The sequence below is a fragment of the Equus quagga genome, chromosome 17 (genome assembly GCF_021613505.1).
Source record: "Equus quagga isolate Etosha38 chromosome 17, UCLA_HA_Equagga_1.0, whole genome shotgun sequence".
In the NCBI taxonomy this organism is placed as follows: domain Eukaryota; kingdom Metazoa; phylum Chordata; class Mammalia; order Perissodactyla; family Equidae; genus Equus; species Equus quagga.
In genome coordinates, this window is record NC_060283.1 from 33,148,558 (window position 1) to 33,163,152 (window position 14,595).

General features: G+C 63.9%; 1 protein-coding gene across 1 annotated transcript; it reads right to left on the reverse strand.

Moving 5' to 3' along the window:
- Positions 1 to 3,074: 3,074 nt before the first annotated feature.
- Positions 3,075 to 14,588, reverse strand: RNPEPL1 (arginyl aminopeptidase like 1). The gene is made up of 11 exons (XM_046644490.1): positions 13,962 to 14,588; positions 9,235 to 9,375; positions 8,429 to 8,580; positions 7,777 to 7,893; positions 7,363 to 7,598; positions 6,991 to 7,104; positions 6,482 to 6,594; positions 6,042 to 6,150; positions 4,810 to 5,040; positions 4,593 to 4,735; positions 3,075 to 4,094 (listed from the first exon to the last, which is right to left on the reverse strand). The coding sequence occupies exons 1-11, from the start codon at positions 14,484 to 14,486 to the stop codon at positions 3,807 to 3,809; spliced, it is 2,169 nt and encodes a 722-aa protein (XP_046500446.1). The 5' UTR covers positions 14,487 to 14,588; the 3' UTR covers positions 3,075 to 3,806.
- Positions 14,589 to 14,595: the final 7 nt, after the last annotated feature.

Sequence of the window (14,595 nt, forward strand, 5' to 3'; positions counted from 1 at the left end):
TTGATATTCCAGCCCATGAATCTCATCTTCATTCTGACCATTCTCCTGAGTTTTTGTTTTTTAATGGTTGCCTTTAAAAAAATCTCCGAGGACTCCGGTTCTTTCCATTACTCCCAGTTGTCTTACGAGAGCCTGTCCCTGTTTGATGGTTTACTCCCCCAGTTTGTGTCGCTGAGATTTTAATTCCGGGTGTTGCGCAGTCCTCTGCTGACCACTCCACCAGCTGCCTCCCTGGATGTAACTCTGCTCTGTGCAGCGTGTGGGCTCTTCTCTGTAGTTGGTGCGCCCCCCCCCACCGTGGGTGCACCATGGGGCCCTATCTTTAGATCTAAAGGTCCCTGAGGTTCTGCCCAAGGCATCTGGTCTTAGGAGGTCCCAGTAAGAGTGGGGGATGGGAGAGAAACATGCCAGGGGACAAGTCTGGACTGCACAGGACATGGCCCGAGGGACTCAGAAAGCCTTCCTGGACCCAGAGAGGCTCTGGGCATCGCGGGCTCTACCGACAAATCCACAGTCTCCCTCACTCCTTGCCTCAGGCTGCAGCTCTCTAACCCACCTCTCGGCAGCCCTCTCTTGTCAAGGTCCCACCTTCCTTGGCCCCAGCAGATCTGATGTTTGTGGCCATTCCTCTCCCCTTTCTGGGCAGCAACACCCTCCCCCCCACCCCCTCCCCCAGCCCAACTGGCTCCATCGACACCACTCTCCTGCCTGACTTCTCCCTCCTCCTGAAAATCCCACTGTTTCCCAACATTCTGCCCTCTGCTCTCAGGCCTCATGGTGGTCATTACTGCCGTTTACCAACCCCCTCACTTCTGTGCATGAGGTGGGTGTGGTTGTGTGGGGCCAGTGTGAACGGACGTGGTGTGTGGCCCCCAGCGCCTCTGATCGCCAGCTCTCATTTATCTCTGGCAAGGTGCCTGGAACATTCAAGATGTCCTCTCCTCCATCAGCATGGGTCCCTGAGGAACCACAGGGACGGGAAGCCACCCCACGCCATGGCCAGCCTGAAGTGAACATGTAGCACGAGGAGAAATAAACCCAGGCAGTTTAAAATGTTGGTATTTTAGAGCTGTTTGTTGCTGGCGCAGAACTTAGCCCGTGTGGCATAGAAATGGGCCCCTGGAAGAGGGGTGCTGTTCGAACAAAATGACACAGGACACGCACGCCATTGACTTGGGGGCTGCCTGTGGCCCAGTACCAGAAGCTGGCCTGATGGCAAGCCGGGTGACGCAGCGGCGAAACATTTGGTAAAACTCAGCCGGGATGACTCACGAGGCAGATGATGTCCGAAATAGCTCGTAGGTCTGGTGGAAGAGGTTGGGAAACATGAGCAGCATGTGTTGGTCACAGGCTGCATTTGGCAAGATACAACGAGGAAGAGATGGGCTAAAAAATATTCCGGGTTTACAAGCTGGGAGGAAAAGGAACGGAGAGAGGCCAGCAATGCTGGGACTCGGGGTTGAGTGCGTTCCTGCGCAGCCCAGAGGCTAGATCAGACGCAGGACAGGCTGTGGCAAGGACAATCTCAAGGATACCGGCATCACCCCCTGGGTATGACTGCTGGGAGTTCCTTCTGAGCTTCCCAAAGTCCGGAGAGAGGCAGGCAGGGTGGGGCCAGGTGGGGGGAGTGAAGCACATCCAAGCAGCCCTGAGGAAGGCACCGTGGGCGTGGCGGCAGGCCCAGGGACCTAAAATCAAGAACAGCGGAGACTACAGTGTCCTGAGACAGTTGAACTGCCAAAGAAACCAAGAGCCCAGGCCTGTGTGTGTGACTAGAGACTTGTAAACAGCATTGGCAGGAAGAGGCTGAGAAAGCAGTTCAGCCCCCGAGGAGGGCTTCTTGGTCAGTGCCGTGTTCAGGTGTGGCCAAGAAGACAGGAAGAGGATGGACCCTCCTGAGGGCCACAGAGAGCCCTGGACGGGCCGCCCACTCCCAGGGCAGGGCGGGCCTGGGCTCTAGGATTGCTACGGGGCAGGGTCGGCTGGGTGCCCCCGTGTTCCTCCTTCTGCAGGGATGTCGTGGCTGCCCGTCCCTGTTCCCTGCCGGGTAGGTGACTGGCCTCCCAGTTCACAAGTCTCTAGTGGAACCCCACCCGGCCCCCATGGAAGGATGTGCACAGACCTCATTCGTGGAGTTTACCCACAATCCTGGGCTTGGGCTTGCACCATAACTGGATGGGGACCGGGCCATCTCCCGGGGGCCTGTCTCGAGTGCAGGAAGGAGAGTCAATGGGCTATTTGGTGACCCGGGGGCTGGATGTGGCGGTGCCAGGGTTGCTGGCCCACCATTTCCTGTCCTCCCACATCCTGGCCTCTTGTGTAGAGTGGAGCTCTGTGCCTTGGTCTACCCAGTGGGTGGGTGACACGTCATTTCAGGGCACTAGGGTACGTAATCCTGGCGTGAGACCATGCAGCATGATAGGCAATAGAGACCATAACAATGGTGGCACTGCCCTGTGCCCTAAGCCTGTGGGCGACCATGAGGCGCAGAGCATGGATGCTGCCCTTTGTAAACTCAGTGGCTGCATCACTTTCATTGCCTACAGCTTAGCCATCCTTCGTGGTGATGCCCTAAGTGGAGTCTCCAGCCTGATTCCCTCTTCTGAGCGCCCCCTGTACCCACAGCCTCTCCTGCACCTGTGCTAGTGGATGTCCACAGCCTCTCACATTTAATCCTCCAAGACTAAACTCGTCCCCGTCACTCACCTCTTCCTTTGCTCCAGTTTGGGACAGGGAACCACTGCTGAGAAAGTACCAGAGCGAGGGTGGCGACAGGTAGGCTCCTTTGCTTGGGTGTTCAAGGGTCCAGGGTAGGCCCCAGAGGCCTGGCCAAGGGGCTGGGGAGGGCAGGGACAGCCTGATGCTGGTCCTCAGACCCCCAGGGTTGCAGGGTAGAGCCAGGGTGGCCAGGAGTGGCTGGAGTAGAAGAAGACCCTTCAGCCCCATCCAGCATTCTCCTGCCTCTGGCCAGGAGCCTCTGTGTCAGATGTGGGGTGGTGACCAGCTCCTGACCCCCACCTTGGGGCAGCCGGGTAGATGCGGAGGACAAGAGTCAGGACAAACAGGCCGAGAGGTTGTTTGCAGAGTGGAGGTTTAATGGGACAATCATGCTGATCCCATTGCAGCGGTCCCCAGGTGGCCCAGCTCTGACTGCTGGGGTCCCCAGGCCTCTCCCAGCATGGTGGGCCTAAAAAGAGCACCAGCGCCACCCGCCCCTTCCCTGTGGGGTATTGCTGCACTCGCCCCAGGCAGTCGCAAGACAGACTGACCTGTCTCACTACCCCTGGGGCCTGGGACCCTGTGTTCCCTGAGGGGCTAAGGCTTTCTGGGGGCCCCTCCCCAGGGATGTCCGCCCTCTCCTCAGTGTCCCCTGTCCCCACACTGAAGGCATGTCTGTGTCCTTGTCTCTCTGCCAGGGGCCACCCAAGGCTGTCAAACCCCGGGTGGGGTGTAGGGCTCTGCAGGGAGGAGGCACGCTGTGGGGACAGTGTAGCCCGGGCCTCCCAGCAGACATAAGGCACAGTGTGGCGGTCGCCATGGGACTGCAGGGCCGTCACCCTGGGGGCAGTGCCTGGCAGGCAGTGTCGAGACAGGAGGGTATGGTGTGTGCTGGCCGCTGCAGGGCCTGCAGTGCAAGAGAGCCAGGGGGACCAGCTCCACGGGCCTTGGCTGGCCACAAGGAGGTCCCCGGGAGAACCCGCAGGAGGGGCGCGTGGGCCCGGGCAGAGCTCACGGCCAGAGCCGAGGCACAGTCATGGCGGGCCCGGGCCACAGAAGGCACAATCGTGGTGTCTGGGAGGTCAGGGCTAGGCAGACACGTTGACGTCCCTGAGAGAGATGGCACTGCTGGGGGCCTCATCCCCAAGCAGCAGGGCCGGCGTGTCCGTGTCTGCCTCTGAGTCCGCTCCGGCGCTGCCCTGCTCCGCGCTGGGCTCGGCGCTGGGGCCCAGGCCCTGGGACAGGATCTGCTGGATGGTCCTGCGCAGGTTGGGGTGCAGCCGGCCCTGCGTCTGGTAGAAGACCTCCAAGGCGAAGGATTTGAGCGCGCCAGTGCAGAGGTCCTCGTACAGAGGGATGGTGTACATGCGGGACATCTGTGGGGTCGGGGAGTGCTCAGTCATACTGCTGCTCCCCGGTCCCTCCTGCCACCTGCCGGCCCTGGCCTGCACTCACTCTGCCACAGGAATGGCCCCTGGTAGCCTCTCACCCCCCACACTACAGGCCTTCTGCAGAGGCCTCGTCTTCGGAGAGTGTGGGCTGGGGGGGCACTGACGGGGGACAAGTGTGTGGAGGGGGGACCCCTGGGCCTCTGAGTCGCTCAGATAGCCCTGGTGCCCAGGGCAGGAGTCCGAATGCCTCCCCCCACCATGGGCCCAGACCTCTAGATGCTGCTCCCAGCTTGTCCCCTCTGGACGCAGCCTCCCCGAGGACTGGTGGGGTCTGGGCTCTTCCCATCTGGTGCGCGTGCACTCCTGCTGCCAACCCAGAGGCCACGTCTTCCCTACCCCGTTCTCAGAGATGCCCGCCAGACTGGAGGGTCAGGTGGGGCGGTGGGGGCGGGGAGGGGCAGGGCCCCAAGTGGGTGGCCGCACCTGGCTCTCAAGGAAGCGCCGGACTCTGTGGAGGTCGGGGTAGTAGTCGTTTCGGACCACGATCTGCAGCCAGCGGATGCGGATCTCGGCGTTCATGGAGTCCAGCAGGGAGGAGTAGCACTTGGACAGGCTCATCACCACCTCTGCAAGGCCGTGGACAGGTCAGGGCTGCGTGGGCACACCCCTCCCCAGCCACCGCGGCGGCCACAGGACCCACCCTGGGGCAGCGGGGACCCGTCCAGGAGCCGGTCCAGGAAGAGAGCCGTCTGGAAGGTCCTCCACTTGGAGATGTCAATGGCGCTGGCTGAGGCGGCCGCCTGGTCCAGCGGCTCCGCGGTCCACAGCTGGAAGAGGGCCTCCACGGGCCGGGTCAGGCTGGATCCCTGAGACAGGTCTGGCTCGGCCAGCGGCGGGCCCGTGGCGTTGAGCCAGCGCTCGAACTCCAGCCCTGCAGGGGAAGACTCGATCCTAGGGGCCCCACCTGGGCTGGGGAGGGGCCGCCCAAGCAGGCTTGCCCTGGAGACCACAGACCCCGAGGGTGTCCCCGGGTGTGACACTTCCAGGGCTGGGAGCCCCAGAGCAGGGGCGGTTCAGGGAGGCTGGGGTGGGTCTAGCACCTGCCACTTTGAGCCACTGGAGTGGCTTCTGTGAAGGGACACAGGGAGGCCAGAAGGCTCGAATTGGTGACTGTGGGACCCCCATCCCCTCCATGCCTCTCCTGGTCATAGGTCAATGAGGTACTTCAAACCCAGCCTCAGTGTTGGGGGATAGAGGGGCTCTGCAACATGAGGGGGGCAGCAACATGCTGGCAAAAGACATTCCTGCATAAAACCCTGGCGCTGGGCACCTGCGGGGGCAGGTTCTGCCCATCCCCCAAAACCTTTGGTGCACTCCCTAAACCTTCCAAGACGCAGGGCCACCATGCTCAGACCTCCCAGCCACACCTCACTGCCCTCCAGCAAATCTTGGCCCCTCCCTAGATGTCAGACCCCTCGAGTGTCTTCTTTGGCCCCTAAGCCCTCTGATCCCCAGGGACACTGTCATGGGCATTGCACAAGCAGGCCAGATGCTTCAGCCAGTTCTGAGGCAAACCTCCCTCCACCCTGTCAATCCTTCCCCAGGCCCCTTGCACACACTGCTTCCATTGCCCTCTTCCTAGGGACGGCCTAGTTAAGTCTGCTTGGCCTAAGTGCCACCTCCTCTGGGAAGCCCTCTGGGCCCCATCAGGCTGGGAAGCAGGCCCTCCTCTCTACTCCCATGGCGTCGTGGCCTGAGGCCCACAGTGTCCAGAGAAGGTTGGCTGAAGGAAGGAAGGATGAACCCAAGGGGCCTTCCTCTAGGCAGAGGTGGCAGCTGGTGCAGTAGAGCGCCCCCATCCTCACACCCACTGCTCCCCTGGCGGGCCGAGGGTCAGAGGGCCATGGACATTGGGCAGGTGGCAGGCCTCACCTGCCCGGCAGTCCACGCTTTGCTCCTTCAGCTCCGGGAAGAAGCTCAGGAAGGAGTCCAGCAGGTCCTGGGCCACCACGCTGGTGAACTTGTACTTCTCCACATAGGCCTGCGTGGGCGGGGGCAGGGCTAGCAGCGCTGGGGGCTAGGCGCACCGTTCCCCCCCAGAGCTGCGGCCTGCGCCGCATGGCTGGGCCCAGAAGGGCCCCGCACCCATCTGTACAGAGGGCGCAAACGCACCCACCACTGCCACATGAGGTCCTGCTGAGGAGCCGAAACTGGGAGGGTGGGAGAGGGAAGAGGCAATACCCTAGAACTGCCCAGAAAGAAAGGCGGGCCAGGTCCCAGCCCCACGCACAGGCCCCCACCGACTCCATCCCCACCACCAGGAGAAGCAGCCCTGGGAGCCGAGGAGGGGTGGGGCAGGAGGGGCTGCTCACTCGGAGGAAGTCGTCAAAGCGCTGGGGGTCCCCGCACAGCTGGGACAGGTAGTACACGAAGCAGTAGCCCTTCTCGTAGGTGAACAGATTCATCAGGTGGCTGGGATTCACGCCTGCAAGAACACCCCAGCTCTGGGTGGTGCTCTGACCCTCCTGGGTCCTGTGGGACCGGGGCGTGGCAGGGGTCAGGCTGCAGAGCAGGAGGGGCTGAGGGCTGCTGTCCCTCACACATCCAGATGCCCCAGGAGTGCAGTGATGGGGCCTGCTCTGCCTGAGGGGCTGGGGGGGCGGACACTGAGGGCCCACACACCACGGCGAGGGCTGCTCAGAGCCCGGGACAGGTGCTGGCAGGCTGAGGGAGCCTACGGGAGGCCTTCCTGGGGCTGGGGGCTCCTGGCCTGGCCTGGCCTTTGCAGGGATCCAGCTAGGAACAGAGGACAGGGTAGGCAAGGAGGTCCTATGGGGTGATGTCTGCAGGGCCTGGAGCAGGTCCTGGCAGCAGTGGGTACCTGGCTCCAGCTTGACCTGCAACTTGCTGACCGGGCTGTCCTCTCCGAGGAGCTTCATCTGCCTGTGCAGGGCGTCCAGGCGGAAGGCCGTCTCCAGACAGGTGAAGGCAGCACCTGGACAGGGCCAGGGAGGCAGAGGAGGCGGGAGGGGGCAGGGGGCAGGCCTGAGCACCCAGGGCAGGTGTGAGGCTGCTGCCCTGGCTACTCCCTGCCCTGAGCCTTGTGAAGGTGACCCAAGGCCACCCAGCTGGACTCATGCACAGCAGGAGAACTGCATCCTGGGGTCTGGGCTGGGCTCTCAGCCCCCCGCATGGTAGCTAGGATGGCCCTGGTAGCGCCCCTCCCCCGCCCCCAGCCGGCCACGGGCAGTACCGTAGGTCTCTGTGGTGATGCGGCGCTGGGCGTAGGTGGCCAGGCCCTCGCTCAGCCACATCTCCTCCCACGTGGCGTTGGTGACAGCATTGCCGAACCAGCTGTGGGCCACCTCGTGGATGACGTCAATGACCAGGAACTCGTCACTCTCCAGGATGGAGGAGATGATGAAGGTGAGGCAGGGGTTCTCCATGGCCACGATGGGGAAGGAGGGGGGCAGGAACACAATGTCATACCTGCCCCGGAAAGGTGACCATGAGAGGGCCGGGGGCCTAGGAAGTGAGCGTCACTTCCTCCCCAGGAGGTCAGAAGGGGTCGCTCCCATGAGCCCCAGTGTCCTCCTTTGGATGGCGGGGACTTGCTCTCTGACCCCTCTTGCCGCCAGCCAGGGCTCCCAGGTGCCCCAAGACATACCTGCCCCACATGTACGGCCCATACAGCCGCTCAGCTGCACTCAGCCACTGCTCCACTGCGCCTGACAGCTTGCTGGTGGCCGTGGGCAGGAGGCACGGCTCGGCCCAGACGCGGCTCCTGTCACAGGGCAGAGAGGGTGGGCCAAGGCCGAATGGCCCCCACCCCGCTCACCCCGCCAGGCCTTCTCTCTGCTTCTAGGCTCAAATACCACCCATGCCTCGTCCAGCCTGGCTGACCACCCAGCCCGCCGCCTGTCGCCCCGCCTCACTCAGTGGCCACCATGCAGGCCCTTCCCATGTCAGGGGCTGAGCCACATGCTGAGGGCCCCTCGGTTCCTTATGTCTTAAGTTGAAGGAACCTGTGAGGGCTTGAGGGTACATCAGGCTGCAGTGTGGCCCCAGCAGGACAGGCCCGAGGAGGGCTGCGCAGGTCAGGAGCTGGGGTTGCTGGGTCCGAGGGCACGTGGGGTGAGGACAGCCTGGCAGGGGTGGCCCTGGGCCGTGGCAGGCGGCAGGGCTGGTCCCACGGGTGGGGGTCCTCGGCAGGGCAGCCACAGACACAGGCCGCACACCCAGCCCACAGCGAGAGCTCTCTGAGGCCTGGGCCCTGGGCAGCAGCAGTGGCTGCAGGAAGCAAGAGGCAGTGGCCCTACCTAGGCCCAATGTCTGCCGGCTGGAGGTCCCCGGCCACGAGGGCCACGAGGTAGGCGGGCACGGGGTGCTCCATGTGGAAGCGGTAGACGCCCTCCTCCTCCACGTACGTGCTCTGCGTGGCGCTCATCAGCACCTGCACCCCCAACGGGGCCTGCATGCGAGGAAGCCCCACCCGTCAGGGCACCCCGGGTCCTTGTGGGGAAGCCCATGCCCCTGTCAGGGTACCCCATATTCCCCAACAGGGCACCCCACAGCCCAGGTCAGGGACCTCGTGTCCTTGATGGGGAACCCCATCAGAAAACCCCATATTCCCCAACAGGGCACCCCACAACCCAGGTCAGGGAACCTCATGTCCTTGATGGGGAACCCCATGGCCCCTTCAGGCCACCCCCTGTCCCCAGTGGGAACTCCACAGTCTGGGTCAGGGAGCCACATAGCCACAATAGGGAACCCCACATCCCCAACAGGGCACCCCACAATCTGGGTCAGGAAGCCCCATGCCTGTCAGGGAATCTCTCACCCCCATCAGAGAATCCCCATGCTACAGTGGGAACCCCCAGTCTCCTGGTCTGCACACCTCCTGCCCCAGTCGGGGGGTGGGGGGTACTGTGCTCAGGCCCAGGAGCCCTGGCCCCCAGCACAGGGTCTGGCATCTCCGCCAGAGCCTCCCCCTTCTTGGGGTGTCAGGTGGCCCCCTCCTGCATGGTGAGGAGGGTGGGCTCCTAGGACAGTGGTCCTGGTGCAGCCGGGGCTATGGCCCAGGCGGGAGGGAGTGAGGAGGAGGGCCAGGAGTGGGGGCGCTGACCTTGACGACAGCCGAGTAGGTGCACTTGACGGCGGGTGTGTCGAAGCAGGGGAAGAAGGACCGGTTGCAGACGGAGTGGCCCTGGGTGAAGACGAAGGGCTTGGCGCTGCCGTAGGTCAGCTCGGGGTCCAGCCACCAGATCTGCAGGCAGGCGGGGCATCAGCAGACGGCCACGGGGCTCGGGCAGGGACACCCTCCCCGTCACAGTGGGCCAGGCCTTTCGGGGAGCAGCGCTGCTGGCTGACAGCCCTCATCTGCCCAGCAAGGGGGATCCTGTCACACAGAGAGCAGCACTTGGGGGTGCCAGGACACCCCTGCCAGCCATGCCTCGCTTCCTGAAGGCTGTGCAGGTTTCCTGGAGGAGGGAAGGCCTCAGGGAGAGGTCCCAAACCCACTGTCCTACTCAGGTTTCTGGGCCCAAAGCCTCTGGGGGCAGCAGCCGGAGAGGAAGGGAATGAAGGTCCAGGAGGGGATGGCCTTACTGGGCTCATCCAGGGCCAACAGCTGCTTGTCCACCCCGGGGACCCTCACTCCCCTCCCCTCGGGCAGGCTGGACAGCTGACCCAGAGCGTGGCCTGCGCTCCATCCATCCCCAGGGCCAGCCTTCCCTCCAGGCAGGAGGTTCTGCATCCAGGAGCCAGCTCGGGGAGTCTCCCAGCCCATGCCCCTCATCCCAGCTTCCAAGGGGAGACTGAGGCACAGTCAGAACACCCAAGTCCAAATTCTCACAGGCTGGCGGCAAATCTGGTCTCAGCCAGGAAAGGGAGCCAGGACGTGGCCCTGCGCGAAAATGAGAACTTCCCGCAGACTCCCCCACACTGGAGGGGAGCCCGCACAGCTGGCCCGGGGCCACCCCTGGGAATAAGGTCAGCCTTGCTGGGAGGGACCCCCATGGGGAGATGAGTCTGGGCCAGGGCATGGCGGGCAGTGAGCCGAGGCCAGGCACTTGGAGAGGATGGGCTGGACAGAAGTGGCCATGGGGAGATGGCTGGGGCCTGGGCCTGGACCACTGTAGACAGACCCTGCAGTGGCTGCCAGCACCCAGCCGCCCACCTCTATGGCGGAGCCAGAGCTGAGGCAGCACCGCTGGGAGCCCTGTTCATCTGCACGACAGACAGGGACCTCCATGCATGACGTGGCCTCCCACAGGGTAGCCACAGGGGCAGATGTGGGCTCAGGGGTGGATGCCCTTCAGGGCTTCTGGTCAAGGAAATGGTCCCCACCTGGAAGCCACCTTCCCTCCACAGTGCTGGTGGCCTAGGGGGGCCACAGGGGGCAGGGAATGGGCACATTGCCTGGCCGTGGGTGCCCACTTGCCCGCCTCCACACCTGCCGGACACCATCACCTGCTCGGCCAACCTCCCCCAACATTGTAGGCTTCGAGGCTTTCCTCACCCCCAAATACCCAGGCCAGGCTCCACCGCCACTGAGGAGGCCCCTCCCCTCCTCATGCCCTCCTGCCCACCACAGCCGCCAGCTCTGTCCAGGGCTGCATTGGCTGCCGGGTCCACTGCCATTTCAACACTCCCCTTCTCATCTCCTGCCCAAGTGTTCTAGAGTCTCTGGGAAGGTCAGCACAGAGTCTGGGAGAGGGCCCCCCCAACCGCAGCAGGGTCCTGAACCAGCTCTCCCCACCCTCCCCTCTGCCAGGACAACACAATCATGGAAGCCAACTGGATTATTCCTCATCCACTTCAGGGACCAAGTGCACACCTGTCCTCCCACGGCCATTATGAAGGACCCCTCACACACCCCTCTGCAAGAATGGGTCTGTGGAATCCAGATGATGGCCACCAAGGCTGCTCCCCACATGGCCTTTTCCATGCTGAAATCACAGACTTGATGGATCCCAGACCCAGGAAAGGTGGCCTTTCCTGCAGACCCCAGACCCAGTGGGGCTGTCTCCCCTGCAGACCCCAGACCCAGTGGGGCTGTCTCCCACATAGATCCCACACCCAGTGGGGCTGTCTCCCACGTAGATCCCACACCCAGTGGGGGTGTCAACCTCACAGACCCTAGATCCAGAAGGGGCTGTCTCCCCTGCAGACCCCGGAGCCAGGAGGGGCTGCCTTCCCTGCAGACCCCGGAGCCAGGAGGGGCTGCCTCCGCTGCAGACCCCAGACCCAGAAGGACTGTCTCGCCCTCAGACCCCAGACCCAGGAGGGGCTGTCTCCCCTGCAGTCCCCAGACCCAAGAGGGGCTGTCTCCTCTGCAGACTCCAGACCCAGCAGGGCTGTCTTGCCCACAGACCCCAGATCCAGGAGGGGCTGTCTCCCCTGCAGAGCCCAGACCCAGCAGGGCTGTCTTGCCCACAGACCCCAGATCCAGGAGGGGCTGTCTCCCCTGCAGATCCTAGACCCAGTGGATCCCCAGACCTGGCAGGGCTGCCTAGCCCATTCCTGCAGACCCAGCCAAACCCCTGCCAGTGTTCACAGACTTCTTCCAAACTTCTTTGGGCTGCTGTCTCTGTCCCCTCATCGTGGGGAGCCCACAGTGATGTCTTCCTTTTCTGCTGACCCCTGGGACTGCACCAGATGTTCACAAGACCTGTCTGGGGAGCCTGTTCAAAAATGTAGACTCCTGGCTCTGGCCCGAGAGCTTCCCGGGACCGGAACCCAGGAATCTGCATTATGGAGACTCCCTGCAGTGGGTCGTGCTGCGTGCAGTCTTTGGCCCACTCTGGGGACAGGTCCCTACGGTCCCCAAACCTCATTTCACCCCACTTTCCCCTCTCGCACTTGCTCCACCAGCACAGCCTCTCACGGGCCCCTCCCCTCCCTGTGGCCCTCCTCAGGCTCTGCTCAGCCCAGGCTTCCTGTCCCCACCGCCACGTCCACTTCTCAGCTCATCCAGAGAGGGCCCACTGGCACTGCTCGCCCCTTAGCCTCGCAGAGACCAACGGGGTCCACAGCCCTCCTTGGAAATGAGGGGCTAGGGCAGACCCCCAGGCAGCCAGGTACCCCACTCCAGGGGTGTGCCCGCAGCTCCTGTCAGGGGGCGCAGGGTGCAGGGAGCAGAGGAACAGCTGCTGATGGGCTGGCAAAGGAGCAGACTTAAGGACTCTAGACACTGCAGGGCAGGAAGAAAGGTGTTCTTGCTGGGGTGGGGTGAGTGGGGTTGGAGGCGCATGGGCCCTAGAGTCTGCAGCACCCCCAAACTGCCTCTGGAGGTGCGGGGGTCCACTGGCAGGGCCTCCCAGGGAGCTGCATCCTACCTGACACAGGGATACGCTTAGGGATTCAGGCCTGAGTCCTGGAACAGGACCAGAAGAGGTAGGTGCCCAGGGTCAGAGGTCAAACACTCTGGTCTCCACAAGCAATCTGGCCTGCAGGCCAGGCCCCTTGTCCCCCAGGCTTCCAGCTCCAGAGCTGCACAGTCTGTGGAGACCATGCTGCCCCTCCCCACCCCAAGCACCCAAGAGCCCCTCAGCAGGCCATTGAAAGCCCAGGGACAACGGCCTCCCTGCTTGCCTGGCCCCATCCCCAGGGGCCTGTTGAGGGTCCTGGTCCCACCACTCTGCTGGCCATGGTCTTGGGAGGACTAGACACATGGGCTCCAAGTTCACAGATCAAGGTCAGGGAGGAGCACATCCCTCTGTTCTCACTGCCATGCTGGGAGGCATGTCTGCCACTTGTCAGAGTCCTGGAGTACCCCAGCAGGCAGCAGCGGCCAACCCAGCAGGCCAGCAGCCAGCACACCTACAGGAGCTCAAGAAAGGAGGAGCGGTGGCAGGGCCCACTAAGGGCTCCTGAGAAACGTGTAGGAGCCTGCAGGTCTGTGGCTGGTCTAGGCTCTTGCCGCTCACATGTCATCTTGGTTCCTCCCTGATGCCTCTAGACCAACTGTCCATCACCCCATCCATTTGCATGCCACAGGCAGTGACAGATGGAACCTCCTGGGGCCTCCCAGAGCTGCATGCATGTGTGTATGTGTGCGTGACATGTGTGCTGTCCACATAGGGACCAAGGGAGCCCCCATGCTGCGGAAGTGAAAAGCCTTGCTCCATCCTGAAAGCCCCACCATAGTGGAGGGGTGCCACAGCCACAGCACCCAACCTGAGCCACCTAGCCTTTCTGGCAGAGCCTATGGGGCAGTGGGTGCTCCGTGCCCAAAGCCCTGCAGAGCCCATATGTGTGTCTGTTTTGGGGACATGGTCACTGAGCCACAGCAGCCCACCAGTCCTCTCCCAGGGGGCCCAGAGCATCAGAGCCAACCAGCCCTTTCTGCCTCCTGCTCCCGCGGGTCTGTCTGTCCTGCTGCTTGCAGACAGACCTGGTGTCTATAAGTTCTCTGAAGGCCCAGGTCACAAGGAGGCCCTTCCGCATCTGACACCCCCCTGGCCCACCCCTCAGTGCCAGGCTCCTGCAGATGTATGTCTTGACATGTGCCAACCTGAAGTTGCTCTTGTCCCGGGGCACACCTGAAAGGAGTGGCCTCCCTTGGTGGCATGCTGTCCCCTGTCCTAATGGCACCCCAGGCACTAGCTGAGAATCACTGAGGCCACTTAGGCAGGGGTCCAGGGCCAGGTAGGGGAGTGCCAAGCGAGACGCCAGGGCCCCTCCGGGGCCAAGTTGGCCCTGCCCTCTCTGCAGGTGCCCAGGCCAATGTCGCCTGTCCCGGAAGCAGAGCCCAGATTAACGACCCCTAACCTGGCAGCGCGAGGACAGGCCACCTGGAGACCCCGCGTACCAACCCACCGTCCCAGCGCCCATCCCGGCAGGACTCACGGCGGGAGCGTCGGTGGAGGTGTAGCGCAGGATGACCTGGAAGGGCTGGTGTGCCTCCAGCTCCGACGGCAGCGTGACAGTGAGCGAGGAGCCGTAGTCAGTGAACGGGTCCACCCTGAAGGCCAGCGGGCAGGAGGGCTCGGCGCCGGGCGCCTCGGGGAAGGAGGGCAGCGGGGGCGGCAGCGCTGGTCCGGGCCCGGGGTCCGCGAAGGCGAAGGCGCAGGGCGGCTCGGTGGCGGCGGCGGGGGCGCGGCGGAAGGCTGCCGAGTGCAGGCGCAGGGCCGGGTGCGCGTCGAGCACGAGCGCGCGGGGCGCGGGCCGCAGCGCGCACAGCTCGAGCACCAGGCAGCCGGCCAGCTCGCGCGCCTCGGGCCGCAGCTCCAGGCCCAGCTGCAGGTGGCGGAGGCGGAAGAGCTGCGCGCTGGAGGCCGAGGCCACGTCCAGGGCGGGCGGCGGCTCGGGCGGCGGACGGGCGGGCGCGGCCTCGGCGCCGGGCGCCTTGCGGCAGCAGCACTGCGCCGCCATGGCCGCCCGCGCTAGGTGAAATCCATGGGCGGCGGCCGCGCCGGGCCGCGGGGAACGGGCGAGGGGCGCCGGGCGGCGGCGGCGACGGCGGCGGAGTGCTGCTGCCGCA

Excerpts from the sequence above, each read along its gene's own strand:
- RNPEPL1 (XM_046644490.1), bottom strand. The coding sequence starts at position 14,486 with ATGGCGGCGCAGTGCTGCTGCCGCAAGGCGCCCGGCGCCGAGGCCGCG. Across the intron at positions 8,581-9,234 it reads CCTACTCGGCTGTCGTCAAG|GCCCCGTTGGGGGTGCAGGT; the intron begins GTCAGCGCCCCC and ends CCTCGCATGCAG. Across the intron at positions 7,105-7,362 it reads CATCACCACAGAGACCTACG|GTGCTGCCTTCACCTGTCTG; the intron begins GTACTGCCCGTG and ends GGCCCTGTCCAG.